The following is a 22,152-nucleotide window of genomic DNA, read 5'->3' on the forward strand; positions in this document are numbered from 1 at the left end:
TAGTTAAATAGTTGTTTATGTCAGTAAAGGGCCTTTCACAGTGCTATATTTTTTTAGGTTCTTGTATTGTGTGTGCTGAACAGGAAGGCCTCGACTGTCCAACCTTTATCACTCAATCAAAGTTTGAATATTTAGTGTTAATGATTTGTAGATTAAAAATGTATTTCTACTGAAAAGTAACAAAACATTATTAATCTTTTAATTAAACATTTCCTCGTAAAAGTCCCAAATAAAATGGTCTCCTTGACAGAGGAGGTGGATATATTTTTTCCTATGAGATCTGCAACAAGAGAGCATCAGAACATGGTCATGGTCGAGCTGGGCCACTTGGTAGCGATGATGGGTGGTCTAACATCTTATAGACGTAGGATCAGGCATTCAAAGACACCATGCCTCAATCTGACCACTGTCCAGTGGCCTTTTTTAACCAATTCAAAGGATTCATACTGAATGTCAGGCACGATGCCATTGGTGACAGAGGCTCTTCTCACAGAACACCTTTACCACTATTAGAAAGCTATTACCTGTAATGATTTCAAATGTTACCAACTACTACTACTACTACTACTACTACTACTACTACTACTACTACTACTACTACTACTACTACTACTAATATTTTATTATATGGACCTACAACAACTACAACAACAACAACTACTACTACTACTACTACTACTTCTACTACTACTACTACTACTACTACTACTACTACTTCTACTACTACTACTACTACTAATAATATTTTATTATATGGACCTACAACAACTACAACAACAACAACTACTACTACTACTACTACTACTTCTACTACTACTACTACTACTACTACTACTATTTTATTATATGGACCTACAACAACTACAACAACAACAACAACTACTACTACTACTACTACTACTACTACTACTACTACTACTACTACTACTACTACTACTACTAATATTTTATTATATGGACCTACAACAACTACAACAACAACAACTACTACTACTACTACTACTACTTCTACTACTACTACTACTACTACTACTACTACTACTACTATTACTACTACTACTTCTACTACTACTACTACTACTAATAATATTTTATTATATGGACCTACAACAACTACAACAACTACTACTACTACTACTACTACTACTACTACTACTACTACTATTTTATTATATGGACCTACAACAACTACAACAACAACAACTACTACTACTACTACTACTACTACTACTACTACTACTACTACTACTACTACTACTACTATTATTATTATATGGACCTACAACAACAACAACAACAACAACAACAACTACTACTACTACTACTACTACTACTACTACTACTACTACTATTATTATTATTATGTGGACCTACGACGACGACTACTACTACTACTACTACTACTACTACTACTACTACTACAACTACTACTACTAGCACTACCATGTGGACCTACAACTAATACTTGTACTACCTACTACTACTAGTATACTAATACTGCCACTATTTCTAAACAACTACATATTGATGCTGCTATCCAGCCTCTCTCTTTCTCTGACTATATACAGTGAGTCAGTGTTGTGCTGTGAGAAGAGAGAGCTGACCGGATCCAGACCCAGACATTATACCCAAGTGGCCCTGCCAGTCGTGTGTCGTCAACCACAGCAGAAAAGTGGTCGCAAACAGCCAAAGACCAACGCCAGCCAGCCCGCACAGGAAATGCTCTGCTTTTCAAAGAAAGGGGGAAGTGAGGGAGGAGAGGGGAGAGAAAGAAAACCGAGGGAGGAGGGAGACCTAGTGATCTAAGGGCAAGTGAAACCGAGCGAAGAAAGTATTAAAATCTGTCCAAAATAATTCAAAAAAGAAAATGTAAACAAAAACATCTTGGCTGTCATCATCAGATCAGATTTCAGAAGACATCTATGGTAACCGAGGCAATGTGGGTTGTCAGCTCTGTAACCGTGGTGATGTGGGTTGTCAGCCCTCTGTCAGTGTGAGGCGCTGTCGCCCTGGGTGCCACGGCAACAGGCTTCCCTGTGGTCGACTGACAGACAGAAAGTTCTGCCAATCCCATGCCCTCTGCTTTGCATGCACTGCTAAACGCCTCTGTTTAGAGAGCCCATTTCTGTTTAACTGGCGGAAAGGAGAAATAGATGGCTATCATTTCCCACAGCCATGCCCGGTTTGGGAGATATCTAACATTTCCAGAGGCGGATTCTCTCCGTTGCTCCATGAGGAGAGCAAATAGACACACAAACACACACGCACACACACACACACTATCTCTAGCACGCTGAGAACTAGGCATGCAGACAAAAGGCAAAGAGTATTATACAACAATAAATATTAATATCAGAAGTTATATCTCTCGATTGTTTGTTTTTGCACTTTCATCAGTCTATGAGCTCCGCTCAGCCTCACATAAACAGCCGGCTGGAGCCTTGTCCTAGGCAGGTAGCCCAGCTTGTGAAGAGCATTGGGCCAGTAACCAAAATGTCACTGGTTCGTATCCCCAAGCTGACTAGGGTGAAAATACTGCCGATGTGCCCTTGAGCAATGCACTTAACCGTTATTGCTCATGCAAGTCGCTCTGGATAAGATTGTCTGCTAAATTACTAAAATGTAATTGAACTCTGGGAAAGCTCGGTCAGTCAACAGTCTGACCTTGTTCTCTTTTATTAACTATTTTTATGACCATGTCTTTTTTACCGAATGTTGTGCACTTTTTATTTGTATTCATCTACTTATTGTCTATTGATTAGCTTTGCTACTTCACATTTATGTTTCACTGCTGAGGAAGAGCTGCAAGTCAGCATGTAATACAATAGAGTGGGTGATGTCAAAGACCTGCGTAGCTCTAGAATGTGCTGATAATGGCAGCCATTTTGGTCAGGTCTAATTAATTCTATGGGAGGGACACTACTAGATATTAGACACCACTCTTACCACTGTTACAGAGCAAAGACCTGTGAGTGTAGAAGGCTGAGGGCTTTTCTCCACCAGGAGCTAAAACTCTAAGTAAAGTAAGTATAGTCAGAGGGGACCTCAACGGGGCAGAGAAGGTATCAGTAATTAGGTTCCAAGGCTATAATGGAATTAAGGTTCCATACAAAACAGTGGCCAGAGCCAGCCAATAGGATTAATAACAGGTATGGGGTTGACAGTATATTTGGCTTTTGGTGCTAATGGGAGGTATGGCTTATATTTGGCTAATGGTCTTGGCTATAGCAAAGACATACTAACAATGTATGCCTTCACTGCACAGTCACTTGGGGGTAGGGTGGGGTAGGGGTGGGGTAGGACAGAGAGCATTCCCTGCTGGGCCAAAACGACAGCGTGCTCATTTGGCAGTGAGCGGAGAGCCGCAGACTCTGGCCACTGAAGGGTTCTATACCATCCCCTTCTATTCAACATAACATACAGCACATCATATATATCATCAGCATATCCATAGCTAAGATGATAGAGAGTGAGTCTAACATAGATGTAAATTAGAGAAAATGTCTGTCTGTTTTCAGGATGACGAGGTTGCTAAATGTTATATAAAGTTTGTGAGTCATGAACCTATGTGAGTCATGAACATATGTGAGTCATGAACCTATGTGAGTCATGAACCTTTGTGAGTCATGAACCTATGTGAGTCATGAACCTATGTGAGTCATCTTCAGCTATGTGTCTGTTGTGGTCATGTCATAGGCTATGTGCACCATGTGAGTTTTGTTGTAACTGTGTGGCGTACGGCTACACCGTGTGGCATTACCTAGGTTGACCGTCAGGCGGACACGGCCAGTCTCCAGCTCCAGGCGCAGCGTGTCGGCGCTGTCACGTGACGTTGTGGCCATCAGCACACCATATGCCCGTTGAGAACGGAACCGTAGCGACACGTCTTCCGCTTCTGTGTGCATCACCACCGGCAACTGGATCTTCATGAACTTACTGCCGTCATAACTCAGGATGGTCGCATCTGGGAGGAGGAAAGGAGAGGGGGGGGGGGGAGATGGCAGGAGAGCAAGGGGAGGTGAGGAGAGAGGGGGATGGGGAGGGGGGGAGAGGTGGCAGGAGAGCAAGGGGAGGTGAGGAGAGAGGGGGATGGGGAGGGGGGAGAGGTGGCAGGAGTGCAAGGGGAGGTGAGGAGAGAGGGGGATGGGGAGGGGGGGGTGGCAGGAGAGCAAGGGGAGGTGAGGAGAGAGGGGGATGTGGAGGGGGGAGAGTAGAGGGGAGGAGAGAGGGTGATGGGGAGGAGAGAGGGGGAGAGGAAAGAGGGAGATGCGAAGGAGAGGAGAGTAGGGGGAGGAGAGCAGGGGGGAGGAGAGCAGAGAGAGGGATGCAGAGGAGAGCAAGGGGAAGAGGAGGAGAGGAGGAGAAGAAAGAAGGAGGAGGGTAGTGGGAGAGGAGAGAGAGCAAGGAGAGAGATGAATAAATATATTGTTTGCTATGTTATAAAATCAAAGTAAAGTAAGTCAGCTATCAATTCTACTTGCAAATAAACAGACAATTAGCACAACATGGGTTATGTTTGTTGCTGCTTATACCAAGGGCCTTGGATCAAGCGCTCTCAGGCACAGTCCCAGATTCCCACCAACCAGTACATATTCATGAGGTTCCAAGTCCATGCTCATCCACCACATGTATTTGAAGGTGACAAGACCTTGACTGAATACATAAACAGTCTCAAAACCTCAAAGGCTCTTCAGACTGAAGGGATCCTCCTGGACCCATTTGGAGACATGGTTAGACAGCCTTACAGGGTTTTGCAGTCAGAGCAAAACCACCACACCACCACACTAATGGTCAATCAACCTTGAGACAAAAAATGAAGGTGGGGTATAAAGACAGGGGAATGGCTATGTCTTGGGCTCAAATTATATTCAAATTATTTCAAATAGTATTTGAACCCAGGCAGCTGTTTCCTCTACACACTAAAAACAAATGGTTCTATATAGTCCCACATAAGGGTTATTTGACTTGTAACCACAGCAGAACCCTTTTTGGTGCTATGCAGTATGGATTTTTTTTTAAAGGTTCTATAATGACCCATGCTCATAAGGTTCTAAATGGAACCTGTATAGTGTTATAAATAACAGATTACTAAGGTTCTATAATGAACAATAAAAAAGGGCTGTATTTAGCACCCAAAAAGCATTCTGCTATGGTTACAACCCTTTTTGGAGCTATATTGAAGGATTTTTTGTATGGTTCTTCATAAAACCTTTGTGGAGAATGGTTCTATAAAGAACATAGTAGGGGCGGGGAGGGTGCTTCAGCACCCCCATAATTTTTTAAAACAAATATTAATAGGAAAATAATTTATGAAAAAAAATATATAATAATAATAATAATATCACGAAAATAGTGCACTGGGCCTTTACTAGTATTAGTGGACAGATATATAGTGCACGGTCCCCAAAAAAGCACCGGCCCCAAAAAACGTCAGCATCTTGTCACACTCTGACCTTGGTATTCTTAGTTTTCTTTGTTATTTTGGTTAGGTCAGGGTGTGACATGGGTGATGTACAGTGGGGCAAAAAAGTGGACAGAAAACGTTTGACCTCTGTCAACAAAGGGTATATAACAAAGTATTGAGATAAACTTTTGTTATTGACCAAATACTTATTTTCCACCATAATTTGCAAATAAATTCATTAAAAATCCTACAATGTGATTTTCTGATTTTTTTTTTCTCATTTTGTCTGTCATAGTTGAAGTGTACCTATGATGAAAATTACAGGCCTCTCTCAACTTTTTAAGTGGGAGAACTTGCACAACTGGTGGCTGACTAAATACTTTTTTGCCCCACTGTATGTGTTTTTTGCCATGTCTAGGGGTTTTGTATGTTTATGGGGGTGTACCCTATCTAGGTGTTTTTGTAAGTCTATGGTTGCCAAGATTGCTTCTCAATTAGAGGCAGCTGTCTATCGTGGTCTCTGATTGGGACCCATATTTAGGCAGCCATATTCTTTGGGTATTTTGTGGGTGATTGTTCCTGTTACCAGTGTTCCTATGTGTTAGTGTTCACGTTACGGGACTGTTTTGTCTTCGTTGATTTTTGTCGGTTATTTGTTTTGTTCGTTGTTTAAGTATCTCGTTAAATAATGGATAATCATCACGCTGCATTTTGGTCCTCTTCTCTTTTACCCGAAGACCATTAAGAATAGGATCTTGCAGTATTCAATAGCTGGAATTGTAAGAGTTGTTGCCCTGTCCCTTTCTCTGTGATGTCATTCGAATGCAATCCAGAAACAAAACCCTGTCCTCAATCATTTACATCAAAAGGTGCAAAGTTATGGGCAAAGACACTATACAAATTAAATATTTGTTTCGCTCAAATAACATGGAAAACAACCACTTTTTGTGCAGTATTCATTTAACATCCTTACACACCACTTAATGTAAATGCACATTACTATATTGTACCTAGGCTGGTCATCTAGGTTTGTACCTGTAGACTTTCCATCACCATGAAGAAAAACAATGCACATTACAGTAATTGAGAACATTGAGACATCAAGTGGTTTGTGATGATGTGTTGTGATGATGTGGCTCAGTTGGTAGAGCATTGTGTTTTCAATGCTAGAGTTGTGGGTTTGATTCCCACAGGGAAAAAGTATAGAACTGTATGCACTCACTACTGTAGGTTGCTCTGTCTACTTAAATGGAAAAGGAATGAATAGAGTATTTCAGTTTTCACATTTGCAAAGTATTACAAGAAACTGGAAAACAAATATCAAGCAAGTATTTTTATACTCCACAAGTATTATCAGATTAACTGTTTTGTACAGGTACTTATTCTGAATCAAGTGTGCTAGCTCTGGAGTGACTGGGGCTCCATCATGAGAGAACTGACAACTTCTGGCTTAGTCAACCGTTCCCAAGGCCATACGTGAGTCTTTCACAAGACACCATCAATGGCTATAGTCAAATATAACATGTACTAGCCTCACACAACAGATTAGATCAACTGGAACGACACTATCAGTCATGGTTGCACAAAAACAACTGTACAGAAACCACATCCCAACATATTTGAATGAGCCGCTGCCCCTACATTTGAATAATTAATAGAGAGGAAAGAACCCTTTTTTGAATTGCAAAGAAGCTTTTATGGGTTTGTTTGGTTCCACATAGTACCATCAACCTTCACAACGAAACCCTTGAGGAACTCTTCTTTTTTAGTGTACAACGAACGATGCTGGGCAGATTGTTTAACACTGAGGGAAGAAGGTGTAACAGCATTCCCAGTAACCAAACAAACTAGAACCCAATAACAAAATGATTAGTGCCTCAGACAGACAGAGAGGGAGAGGTAAGGGATGAGAGGAGATAGTTGGATGCCAATGTTACACACACACACACACACACACACACACACACACACACACACACACACACACACACACACACACACACACACACACACACACACACACGCACACCACCTCACCACAGGTTCGTCGTCAAACACACCTCATGTCACATCCATCCCCCATGGGATGACTCCGCCGCTCTGACACAATCCCTCACCCAAATCCAATTTCCCCCTCCTCTCCTCCCCCTCGCCACCTCCCATCCTGGGGTACGCTTCAGGTGACAGGGACAGTGTGACAAATGAGGGCTCGCCGCTAAACTGTCTGTCTCCCGCCCGGCTGCTAAAGCAAAGTGTGTATGTGTCTATGTGTGCGTGTTTGCGTGATGCATGCGTGCTTCATTTGTAGAACCGCGGTTCCGTGGGTAACATTTGATAACCCGGACCAAAGACTCCAGTTACCCAAGTCATAGACTGTTCTCTCTGCTACCGCACGGCAAGTGGTACCGGAGCGCCAAGTCTAGGACCAAAAGGCCCCCAAAAATGATCAAATACTCCAGTTACCCAAGTCATAGACTGTTCTCTCTGCTACCGCACGGCAAGTGGTACCGGAGCGCCAAGTCTAGGACCAAAAGGCTCCTTTACAGCTTCTACCCACAAAACTGCTGAACAATTAATCAAATGGCCACCAGACTATTTACATTGACACCCACCCCCCTTTGTTTTTACACTGCTGCCACTTGCTGTTTATTAGCTATGCGTAAGTAAGTAAGCACTTCACGGTAAGCTCTACACCTGTTGCTTTTTGTGCATGTGACAAATAAAATTAGATTTGATTTGATTGTAAAAATATAATGCGCCTACCCTCGGAACGGTTGGAGCTATTAGCGACTATAACCCATGCCTGAAAGATAAGACTCTCAGGAACACGTACGTGTTTCCATCTACAACACACCCAAGCTGAGCAGGACTAGTTAGAAAGGACAGTGATGAGAATCACTCTGGGAAATGAATTGATTCTCACAAAAGATCATACACAGAGATTGCTCAATGATTATCATCATCCCCAATGTTTTTCTGAACTTTCCATTCCCTTTCTGATGCATTTCAATTACTCCAAAGAATATACTTAATTCAGACTGAAATTTGGTATTAGCCTACCTGATTTTAGATAATGGAAACAATGCCAGATTCATCAAATTATTTTTTACACATTTGTTTCTGATACCCCCAAGTCCTAAAATAGAGAATGACATAGCTTGATGGTCCATATTAATAGTAGGCTATCTTAAATATCATGTGTGAATCCATTTGATATCATGTATGAATCAATTTGACTTTGTGACCTCAGAAATATTAGTGACAACCTCTGACAGAGGGTATGAATGGGATAAAGATGGGTATTATTACTGCTAGAAATGACCCGTTACAACATGAACGCTGTTTGGATGGGCTAGTAAGTGAAATTAGGCAGTGTGTGGAAGTCTGCAAGGGACATAACATGCAGGTCTACTTTCCAATGGGATTGTTTATTATACTTAAATCGCAAATCTGATATTCTCTCCTTTTCGCAGCACTTTCCTAAATTGTCCTGATTCCCCTTTCTTGAAGTTAGACGCTATCTCTCACCTCAGCCAAAAAGATAGACCTTTATCCTCTTCACCATGGTAACTATCTCGCATTCACTTTGAGTCACTCCAGGAAGGTACAGAGAGAGCGAGAGAGAGAAAGAGAGATAAAGAGGGGCGAGAGAAAGAAAAGGGAGAGAGAGAGAGAGAGAGAGACAGAAGGGAGAGAGAAGACAGAGAAAGAGAGAGAGATAGAAAGAGAGAACGATAAGGGAGAGAGAGGGAGAGAAAGAAGGGATAGAGAGGAGAGAGAGAGAGATAATGAGAGAGAGAGAGAGAGAGAGCAAGAGGGGAGAGAGAACAATAAGGGAGAGAAAGAGGGAGAGAAAGAAGGGATAGAGAGAGAGAGAGAGATAGTGAGAGAGAGAGAGAGAGAGAGAGAGAGAGAGAGAGAGAGATAGCAAGAGGGGAGAGAGAACAATAAGGGAGAGAGAGAGGGAGAGAAAGAAGGGATAGAGAGAGAGAGAGAGAGCGAGAGAGAGAGAGAGAGAGAGAGAGAGAGAGAGAGAGCAGAAGTTTCTGCAGTCACTCATCTCTGTCTGCTCACATCTCCTCTCTATCAGATGTCTCCTCTCTACATGGTACATGGTACCAGGTACAGGCCCTAACCATGTTTAAGTCAAGTCCTTCCTCACTCACACTTTTCCCCCTCAATGTCCTATTGGATTAGCTGTCCATATGACCTGTGAAATTGCCATGTCATAGTATTTATATTCATACATCTGTGGTACATTGTATTGACCTAGACCTGAATGAATATATCCTACTGTACATGTGACCATAATGACCACAGGTATTCTCCTTTTCCTCTATGTCTACGGCAAGCCATAGACAACAATCCAAATGATTCATGTGATGTTTACTTGTGTCGAGAATGCCTATGAGTTCTTTCACAATTACAGAGAATTGTAGAGTTACACAATGGTGCTCTGTACTCTAATACTGGGCCTTTGTCAGCCCTAGCTAGATCAAAACAAGTAATCACAATCTGTGTGAAATCACAATCTGAATAAATTCATAAACATTGGATCTCATCCAGGGATTTGTCCCAAATGGCACCTTATTCCTTATACAGTGCACTATTGTTGATAGGTGCTGGTCAAAAGTAGTGCACTAAATAGGGTGTCATTTGGGACACGTCCTAGGACGCTGTCGTCTCTGTTGAGATGCGTATAACAGGCTGTCAGACAGTTAGTAGCGTAAATAAGAAATTCTGAGAACGATGTGGAAATATGAAATCTGACATGTGAGAGCATCATTATCAAATGCAAAGTGGGCACCTGTCAAACAACCATTGTTGGAGCAGCACTCACTTCATTTTTAATGGCACACAACCATGTGTAATATCAAAATAAAGCAGGGGGATTGGAGCTGAAACGGAGCAAGTAGCGACCAACTCACTGCCTGCTTTAAGACAAGCAGAACCTGTTAAGGGGAGGAGAGGAAGAGGTGTGGAGGACAATATGGTTAGCATCTATTCTCGCTGTTTTGTAAGTGTGTGTGTGTGTATGACACCTCACGCTCTCTTGATTTACAGACGAAAACAAGGAGGAGGCAACAACATCTAGCTAGGGGACAGACTGCTCTAGAGAAACAAATTAGGCAGTAATCTTAACAAGGGGGAGATAGTTGAGGTCCCTCTCCACCCTCTCCTCTCTCTCTTCCCTCTCTATCATTCCCCCCCCCCCCACCCCCCGCATCTCTCTCACCTTCCTCCCTTGAGTGGAGGTTTGCAAGAGGGCGAGCCAAGTTGTCACCCACATGTCACAGCCACCCCTATAGCACCACCAGGCCTGATCTACCCAATCCAATTAAAGTATCGCCAAATTACAGACGCCAAGGGCCTTTGGAGAAATGTATGTTCAACATTCATAACAAACAGCAAGAATTGGACCACAGGCATCATTCATTATTCAGCCTGCCTATGTCTCCATGCTTTCTCCAAACCCATGTCTCTGAATATCTTATGTCTCCAGCAGTAGCGGTGCATGGGTAAAATCACTGGGGAAGCCAAGCCCCCCCTCCACCCGTGATATATAGGCCTGAAGGCAGAGACAAAAAGGAGACACAGTGGTAGAATAAATTCAACCACACCTTTTTATCACAAAACCGGTCCAGTGAAGTCCAAAATGCATTTGAATGTACAGTAACAGACAGTTACATGACATACAGCAGGGTCGAGCAAGTTAATGTTTCTGACATTTTCGGACCACTAAACAACTATTGATTTAGGACCACAGAGAGTTACCGCAAGTCGCAAAGAAAACAGAAGCTGCCTCCACTATTCCAGCACCTTTTCAACTTCAACATCATCAAATCACCTCTGCTTAGTCTAATACAGTGACAACTAAAAGATAACAAAAACAATTTAGTCAATCAACTTAAGCTAAATATGATTTGACTGTCCATGGTTTCTGTGTACGTCTGAGTGTGTGCGTCTGTGCGCGTTCGTGCAAGTAGAAAAACATGTTGAATCACCCTACTTGCAGAGAAATGCCAATTCCATCCGCCTCTCCATCATGTCCTAGGTTACCTGGCTAAAATGCTTGCTCACTAGCCTAACTTCCATTCATGGGCAATATTAGCTAGTTAACATTAGTCTTCTAAATCTAGCTACATATTGAACTTCCATCCTCTCAAGCCAGGGGCTCAACAGTGTATGAATTAATGGTTGGATCAGAATTATCATTATAATCATTGTCCAGTACGGAGAATTAAGTAAAAGCTCAAGTCCAAATCCATATCTCTATCCGTAGCTAATTTAGGAAAGGGCCAATTTTAGCTAGCTGGCCACCGGAGGACAACAACACAAGGAGATGCAACAATTCAACATTTTCTGTCAATGACATATGCTCTCAATGGGATCTGCTAGGAGAGACGCCAAATCCAAGCTGGCTTCCCTTTACACTTTCTTTTGGTGCGCCAGGACCATTCACAGTTGAGCTCGCTCAGTTTAGCTCAACGCTGATTGGCAATTATTTTATACATTTTTTGTCAAGGGAGGTCAGATGCTCGCTGGCTTCCCTTGCTTTCAATGCTACAGGCGGCAACAATGTCATACTCACTTGGACCAGACAGCATCAGATGGATGGCCAACATGTAGAGACATAGAGGGGCCTGTTTGGCTCGCTCAGATGCTTTCTCCTGTGAGATACATTCCGTCTCAAATTGAAGGAAAATTATGAAACACAGAGACGAAAAATGTATACATGTTTTTATTTGTATTCTTTTTTTTTTTTGGGGGGGGGGGGTCATTTTCTTTTTTTTGGGGGGGGGGGGGGGGTCAATTGTTTTAGGAAGACTGGCTTCCCTTGGCATCCATGAATAAATGCCACTGGTCTCCATTCTCCAGTGTTTCTCCAGACCCCTGTCTCTGAATATCTCATGTCTCCATTCTGCAGTGTTTCTCCAGACCCCTGTCTCTGAATATCTCATGTCTCCATCCTCCAGTGTTTCTCCAGACCCCTGTCTCTGATTATCTCATGTCTCCATCCTCCAGTGTTTCTCCAGACCCCTCAGTCTGAATATCTCATGTCTCCATTCTGCAGTGTTTCTCCAGACCCCTGTCTCTGAATATCTCTTGTCTCCATTCTGCAGTGTTTCTCCAGACCCCTGTCTCTGAATATCTCATGTCTCCATTCTGCAGTGTTTCTCCAGACTCCTGTCTCTGAATATCTCATGTCTCCATCCTCCAGTGTTTCTCCAGACCCCTGTCTCTGAATATCTCATGTCTCCATTCTGCAGTGTTTCTCCAGACCCATGTCTCTGAATATCTCATGTCTCCATCCTCCAGTGTTTTTCCAGACCACTCAGTCTGAATATCTCATGTCTCCATCCTCCAGTGTTTCTCCAGACCCCTGTCTCTGAATATCTCATGTCTCCATCCTCCAGTGTTTCTCCAGACCCCTGTCTCTGAATATCTCATGTCTCCATTCTGCAGTGTTTCTCCAGACCCCTGTCTCTGAATATCTCATGTCTCCATCCTCCAGTTTTTCTCCAGACCCCTGTCTCTGAATATCTCATGTCTCCATTCTGCAGTGTTTCTCCAGACCCCTGTCTCTGAATATCTCATGTCTCCATCCTCCAGTGTTTCTCCAGACCCCTGTCTCTGAATATCTCATGTCTCCATCCTCCAGTTTTTCTCCAGACCCCTGTCTCTGAATATCTCATGTCTCCATTCTGCAGTGTTTCTCCAGACCCCTGTCTCTGAATATCTTATGTCTCCATCCTCCAGTGTTTCTCCAGACCCCTGTCTCTGAATATCTCATGTCTCCATCTTCCAGTGTTTCTCCAGACCCCTGTCTCTGATTATCTCATGTCTCCATCCTCCAGTGTTTCTCCAGACCACTCAGTCTGAATATCTCATGTCTCCATCCTCCAGTGTGTCTCCAGACCCCTGTCTCTGAATATCTCATGTCTCCATCCTCCAGTGTTTCTCCAGACCCCTGTCTCTGAATATCTTATGTCTCCATCCTCCAGTGTTTCTCCAGACCCCTGTCTCTGATTATCTCATGTCTCCATCCTCCAGTGTTTCTCCAGACCCCTCAGTCTGAATATCTCATGTCTCCATTCTGCAGTGTTTCTCCAGACCCCTGTCTCTGAATAGCTCATGTCTCCATCCTCCAGTGTTTCTCCAGACCCCTGTCTCTGAATATCTTATGTCTCCATCCTTCAGTGTTTCTCCAGACCCCTGTCTCTGATTATCCCATGTCTACATCCTCCTGTGTTTCTCCAGACCCCTCAGTCTGAATATCTCATGTCTCCATTCTGCAGTGTTTCTCCATACCCCTGTCTCTGAATAGCTCATGTCTCCATTCTGCAGTGTTTCTCCAGACCCCTGTCTCTGAATATCTCATGTCTCCATTCTGCAGTGTTTCTCCAGACCCCTGTCTCTGAATAGCTCATGTCTCCATCCTCCAGTGTTTCTCCAGACCCCTGTCTCTGAATATCTTATGTCTCCATCCTCCAGTGTTTCTCCAGACCCCTGTCTCTGAATAGCTCATGTCTCTATCCTCCAGTGTTTCTCCAGACCCCTCAGTCTGAATATCTCATGTCTCCATTCTGCAGTGTTTCTCCAGACCCCTGTCTCTGAATATCTCATGTCTCCATCCTCCAGTGTTTCTCCAGACCACTCAGTCTGAATATCTCATGTCTCCATCCTCCAGTGTTTCTCCAGACCCCTGGCTCTGAATATCTCATGTCTCCATCCTCCAGTGTTTCTCCAGACCCCTGTCTCTGAATATCTTATGTCTCCATTCTGCAGTGTTTCTCCAGACCCCTGTCTCTGAATATCTCATGTCTCCATTCTGCAGTGTTTCTCCAGACCCCTGTCTCTGAATATCTTATGTCTCCATCCTCCAGTGTTTCTCCAGACCCCTGTCTCTGAATATCTTATGTCTCCATTCTGCAGTGTTTCTCCAGACCCCTGTCTCTGAATATCTTATGCCTCCATTCTGCAGTGTTTCTCCAGACCCCTGTCTCTGAATATCTCATGTCTCCATTCTGCAGTGTTTCTCCAGACCCCTGTCTCTGAATATCTTATGTCTCCATCCTCCAGTGTTTCTCCAGACCACTCAGTCTGAATATCTTAGTGTACACTACTGAGGAAGGAGGGAGTAGACAGACAGGCTGGTAAATTTAGAGAAGATAGAAACAACATGCCAACTTGGTGGAAAGATTGACAGAGAGAGAGGAGCAGAGAGAGAGCGAGAGAGAGAGAGGAGAGAGAGAGAGAGAGAGAGAGAGAGGGGAGAGAGGGGGGGGGAAGAGATAGAGATATATGCTGGTTCATTGGATTTTTTAAATCTATCATTATCAACAGATTGATGGAAACATGGAGAGACATGGAGAATATTGCCAGTTCCAAGGCCAGAGAGGTGGCTATTATCCTGGGCCAAAATCTAATGTGGCGCTCCCCCTGCCTGGAGCTGAGTCTGTAAAACAGCTTTATCTGAGCCCTGCTGCCTGTAGAAGACCACTGTCAGGATATGGCACTGTCATGTCCTCTCACTGTAGAGGAGACTACACTACACTGTCCAAACAACCACACACACACACACACACACACACACACATTTTAGGAAAAGGTTTAAATTAAGCAGACATCAATTTTATCTTTCCCGGCTTGAACGCATCCCAAATGTCCTCCTGAACTCATCCCAAATGTTGTCCTGAACGTATCCTAAATGTACTCATGAACACATCCTAAATGTCCTCCTGAACTCATCCTAAATGTCCTCCTGAAAGTTTCTTAAATGTCCTCCAGAACACATACCAAATGTCCTCCTGAACACATCCTAAATGTCCTCCTGAACACATCCTAAATGTACTCCTGAACACATCATAAATGTCCTACTTAACACATCCTACATGTCCTCCTGAAAATATCATACATGTCCTCCTGAACACATCAAATATGTACTCCTGAACACATCCTAAATGTCCTACTGAACACATCCTACATGTCCTCCTGAACACATCCTAAATTCCTCCTGAATGCATCCTAAATGTCCTCATGAACACATCCTAAATGTCCTCCTACACATCCTAAATGTCCTACTGAACACATTCTAAAAGTACTCCTGAACACATCCTAAATGTCGCACTTAACACATCCTAAACGTCCTCCTGAACACATCCTAAATTCCTCCTGAATGCATCCTAAATGTCCTCATGAACACATCCTAAATGTCCTCCTACACATCCTAAATGTCCTACTGAACACATTCTAAATGTACTCCTGAACACATTCTAAATGTCCTCCTGAACGCATCCTACATGTCCTCCTGAACATATCATACATGTCCTCCTGAACACATCGTAAATGTACTCCTGAAAACATCCTAAATGTCCTATTGAACACATCCTACATGTCCTCCTGAACACATCCTAAATGTACTCCTGAACACATCATAAATGTCCTACTTAACACATCATAAATGTCCTCCTGAACACATCCTACATGTCCTCCTGAACACATCCTAAATGTCCTCCTGAATGCATCTTAAATGTTGCACTTAACACATCCTAAATTTTCTCCTGAACACATCCTAAATGTCCTCCTGAACACATCACAATATCCTCCTGAACACATCCTAAATGTCCTCCTACACATCCTAAATGTCCTGCTGAACACATTCTAAATGTACTCCTGAACACATTCTAAATGTCCTCCTGAACGCATCCTACATGTCCTCCTGAACATATCATACATGTCCTCCTGAACACATCGTAAATGTACTCCTGAAAACATCCTAAATGTCCTACTGAACACATCCTACATGTCCTCCTGAACACATCCTAAATGTACTCCTGAACACATCATAAATGTCGCACTTAACACATCCTACATTTTCTCCTGAACACATCCTAAATGTCCTCCTGAACACATCACAATATCCTCCTGAACACATCCTAAATGTCCTCCTACACATCCTAAATGTCCTCCTGAACACATTCTAAATGTCCTCCTGAACGCATCCTACATGTCCTCCTGAACATATCATACATGTCCTCCTGAACACATCGTAAATGTACTCCTGAAAACATCCTAAATGTCCTACTGAACACATTCTAAATGTACTCCTGAACACATCCTAAATGTCGCACTTAACACATCCTACATTTTCTCCTGAACACATCCTAAATGTCCTCCTGAATACATCCTACATGTCCTCCTGAACACATCCTACATGTCCTCCTGAAAAAACCCTAAATGTCCACCGGAACGCAAACTACATGTCCTCCTGAACACATTCTAAATGTACTCCTGAACACATTCTAAATGTACTCCAGAACACATCCGAAATGTACTCCTGAACATATCATACATGTCCTCATGAACACATCCTAAATGTCCTCCTACACATCCTAAATGTTTTACTGAACACATTCTAAATGTACTCCTGAACACATCCTAAATGTCGCACTTAACACATCCAAAATTTTCTCCTGAACACATCCTAAATGTCCTCCTCAACACATCCTACATGTCCCCCTGAACACATCCTAAATGTCCTCCTGAACGCATCCTACATGTCCTCCTGAACACATTCTAAATGTACTCCTGAACACATCCGAAATGTCCTCCTGGACACATCCTAAATGTCCTACTGAACACATCCTAAATGTACTCCTGAAAACATCCTAAATGTCCTACTGAACACATCCTACATGTCCTCCTGAACACATCCTAAATGTACTCCTGAAAACATCCTAAATGTCCTACTGAACACATCCTACATGTCCTCCTGAACACATCCTAAATGTACTCCTGAACACATCATAAATGTCCTACTTAACACATCCTACATGTCCTCCTGAAAATATCATACATGTCCTCCTGAACACATCAAATATGTATTCCTGAACACATCCTAAATGTCCTACTGAACACATCCTACATGTCCTCCTGAACACATCCTAAATTCCTCCTGAATGCATCCTAAATGTCCTCATGAACACATCCTAAATGTCCTCCTACACACCCTAAATGTCCTACTGAACACATTCTAAATGTACTCCTGAACACATCCTAAATGTCGCACTTAACACATCCTAAATGTCCTCCTGAACACATCATAATATCCTCCTGAACACATCCTAAATGTCCTCCTACACATCCTAAATGTCCTACTGAACACATTCTAAATGTACTCCTGAACACATTCTAAATGTCCTCCTGAACGCATCCTACATGTCCTCCTGAACATATCATACATGTCCTCCTGAACACATCGTAAATGTATTCCTGAAAATATCCTAAATGTCCTACTTAACACATCATAAATGTCCTCCTGAACACATCCTACATGTCCTCCTGAACACATCCTAAATGTCCTCCAAATCCATCTTAAATGTCCTCATGAACACATCCTAAATGTCCTCCTACACATCCTAAATGTCCTACTGAACACATTCTAAATGTACTCCTGAACACATCCTAAATGTCGCACTTAACACATCCTAAATTTTCTCCTGAACACATCCTAAATGTCCTCCTGAACACATCCTAATTGTCCTCCTGAACGCATCCTAAATGTCCTACTGAACACATTCTAAATGTACTCCTGAACACATCCTAAATGTCGCACTTAAAACATCCTAAATTTTCTCCTGAACACATCCTAAATGTCCTCCTGAACACATCCTACATGTCCTCCTGAACACATCCTACATGTCCTCCTGAACACATCCTAAATATCCACCTGAACGCATCCTACATGTCCTCCTGAACACATTCTAAATGTACTCCTGAACACATTCTAAATGTACTCCTGAACACATCCGAAATGTACTCCTGAACATATCATACATGTCCTCATGAACACATCTTAAATGTCCTCCTACACATCCGAAATGTACTCCTGAACATATCATACATGTCCTCATGAACACATCCTAAATGTCCTCCTACACATCCTAAATGTTCTCCTGAACACATCCTAAATGTCCTCCTCAACACATCCTACATGTCCCCCTGAACACATCCTAACTGTCCTCCTGAATGCATCCTACATGTCCTCCTGAACACATTTTAAATGTACTCCTGAACACATCCGAAATGTCCTCCTGGACACATCCTAAATGTCCTACTGAACACATCCTAAATGTACTCCTGAAAACATCCTAAATGTCCTACTGAACATATCCTACATGTCCTCCTGAACACATCCTAAATGTACTCCTGAACACAACATAAATGTACTACTTAACACATCCTACATGTCCTCCTGAACATATCCTACATGTCCTCCTGAACACATCCTAAATGTCCTCCTGAATACAACATAAATGCACTACTTAACACATCCTACATGTCCTCCTGAACATATCCTACATGTCCTCCTGAACACATCCTAAATGTCCTCCTGAATGCATCCTAAATGTCCTCATGAACACATCCTAAATTTCCTCCTACACATCCTAAATGTCCTCCTGAACACATCCTACATGTCCTCCTGAACACATCCTAAATGTCCTCCTACACATCCTAAATGTCCTACTGAACACATTCTAAATGTACTCCTGAACACATCCTAAATGTCGCACTTAACACATCCTAAATGTCCTCCTGAACACACCCTACATGTCGTCCTGAACACATTCTAAATGTACTCCTGAACACATTCTAAATGTATTCCTGAACACATCCTAAATGTCCTCCTGAACACATCCTAAATGTCCTACTGAACACAGCCTAAATGTACTCCTGAAAACATCCTAAATGTCCTACTGAACACATCCTACATGTACTCCTGAACACATCCTAAATGTCCTGAACACATCCTAAATGTACTCCTACACATCCTAAATGTCCTACTGAACACATTCTAAATGTACTCCTGAACACATCATAAATGTCCTACTTAACACATCCTACATGTCCTCCTGAACATATCCTACATGTCCCCCTGAACACATCCTAACTGTCCTCCTGAACGCATCCTACATGTCCTCCTGAACACATTCTAAATGTACTCCTGAACACATCCGAAATGTCCTCCTGGACACATCCTAAATGTCCTACTGAACACATCCTAAATGTACTCCTGAAAACATCCTAAATGTCCTACTGAACATATCCTACATGTCCTCCTGAACACATCCTAAATGTACTCCTGAACACAACATAAATGTACTACTTAACACATCCTACATGTCCTCCTGAACATATCCTACATGTCCTCCTGAACACATCCTAAATGTCCTCCTGAATGCATCCTAAAAGTCCTCATGAACACATCCTAAATTTCCTTCTACACATCCTAAATGTCCTACTGAACACATTCTACATGTACTCCTGAATATATCCTAAATGTCGCACTTAAAACATCCTAAATGTCCTCCTGAACACATCCTACATGTCCTACTGAACACATCCTACATGTACTCCTGAACACATCCTAAATGTCCTACTGAACAGATCATAAATGTACTCCTGAACACATCATAAATGTCCTACTTAACACATCCTACATGTCCCCCTGAACATATCCTACATGTCCTCCTGAACACATCATAAATGTACTCCTGAACACATCCTACATGTCCTCCTACACATCCTAAATGTCCAACTGAACACATTCTAAATGTACTCCTGAATACAACATAAATGCACTACTTAACACATCCTACATGTCCTCCTGAACATATCCTACATGTCCTCCTGAACACATCCTAAATGTCCTCCTGAATGCATCCTAAATGTACTCCTGAACACATTCTAAATGTATTCCTGAACACATCCTAAATGTCCTACTGAACACAGCCTACATGTACTCCTGAACACATCCTAAATGTCCTGAACACATCCTAAATGTACTCCTACACATCCTAAATGTCCTACTGAACACATTCTAAATGTACTCCTGAACACATCATAAATGTCCTACTTAACACATCCTACATGTCCTCCTGAACATATCCTACATGTCCTCCTGAACACATCATGAATCTACTCCTGAACACATCCTACATGTCCTCCTGAACACATCCTAAATGTCCTCATGAACACATGCTAAATGTCCTCATGAACACATTCTAAATGTACTCCAGAACACATCCTACATTTTCTCCTGAACACATCCTAAATGTCCACCTGAACACATCCTACATGTCCTCCTGAACACATCCTACATGTCCTCCTGAACACATCCTAAATGTCCTCCTGAACGCATCCCACATGTCCTCCTGAACACATTCTAAATGTACTCCTGAAAACATCCTAAATGTCCTACTGAACACATCCTACATGTCCTCCTGAACACCTCCTAAATGTACTCCTGGACACATCATAAATGTCCTACTGAACACATCCTAAATGTCCTCCTACACATCCTAAATGTCCTACTGAACACATCCTAAATTATCTCCTGAACACATCCTAAATGTCCTCCTGAACACATCCTACATGTCCTCCTGAACACATCCTACATGTCCTCCTGAACACATCCTAAATGTCCTCCTGAACGCATCCTACATGTCCTCCTGAACACATTCTAAATGTACTCCTGAACACATTCTTAATGTACTTCTGAACACATCTGAAATGTCCTCCTGAACACATCCTAAATGTCCTACTGAACACATCCTAAATGTACTCCTGAAAACATCCTAAATGTCCTACTGAACACATCCTACATGTCCTCCTGAACAAATCCTAAATGTACTCCTGAACACATCATAAATGTCCTACTTAACACATCCTACATGTCCTCCTGAACATATCCTACATGTCCTCCTGAACACATCCTAAATGTCCTCCTGAACGCATCCTACATGTACTCCTGAACACATCATAAATGTGCTACTTAACACATCCTACATGTCCTCCTGAACATATCCTACATGTCCTCCTGAACACATCATGAATCTACTCCTGAACACATCCTACATGTCCTCCTGAACACATCCTAAATGTCCTCATGAACACATCCTAAATGTCCTCATGAACACATCCTAAATGTTATACTGAACACATTCTACATGTACTCCTGAACACATCCTAAATGTCGCACCTAACACATCCTAAATGTCCTCCTGAACACATCCTAAATGTCCTACTGAACACATTCTAAATGTACTCCAGAACACATCCTAAATGTTGCACTTAACACATCCTAAATTTTCTCCTGAACACAGCCTAAATGTCCACCTGAACACATCCTACATGTCCTCCTGAACACATCCTACATGTCCTCCTGAACACATCCTAAATGTCCTCCTGAACGCATCCTACATGTCCTACTGAACACATTCTAAATGTACTCCTGAAAACATCCTAAATGTCCTAGTGAACACATCCTACATGTCCTCCTGAACACCTAAATGTACTCCTGGACACATCATGAATGTCCTACTGAACACATCCTAAATGTCCTCCTACACATCCTAAATGTCCTACTGAACACATTCTAAATGTACTCCTGAACACATCCTAAATGTCGCACTTAACACATCCTAAATTATCTCCTGAACACATCCTAAATGTCCTCCTGAACACATCCTACATGTCCTCCTGAACACATCCTACATGTCCTCCTGAACACATCCTAAATGTCCTCCTGAACGCACCCTACATGTCCTCCTGAACACATTCTAAATGTACTCCTGAACACATTCTTAATGTACTTCTGAACACATCTGAAATGTCCTCCTGAACACATCCTAAATGTCCTACTGAACACATCCTACATGTCCTCCTGAACAAATCCTAAATGT

At 42.4% G+C, this 22,152-nt stretch overlaps 1 protein-coding gene across 32 annotated transcripts in view; it reads right to left on the minus strand.

Moving 5' to 3' along the window:
- LOC110498787 (neurexin-1a) overlaps positions 1 to 22,152 on the minus strand; it is a 560,879-nt gene that overhangs the window by 297,059 nt on the left and 241,668 nt on the right. For all 32 annotated transcript variants that reach the window (XM_036956170.2, XM_090212981.1, XM_090212979.1 and 29 more), the window contains one exon: positions 3,761 to 3,964. In XM_036956170.2, coding sequence (XP_036812065.1) covers positions 3,761 to 3,964 — 204 coding nt within the window. The remainder of the gene's footprint in view (positions 1 to 3,760; positions 3,965 to 22,152) is intronic.

The sequence above is a fragment of the Oncorhynchus mykiss genome, chromosome 20, assembly GCF_057628025.1.
Source record: "Oncorhynchus mykiss isolate SJ-2025 chromosome 20, ASM5762802v1, whole genome shotgun sequence".
Classification (NCBI taxonomy): Eukaryota; Metazoa; Chordata; class Actinopteri; order Salmoniformes; family Salmonidae; genus Oncorhynchus; species Oncorhynchus mykiss.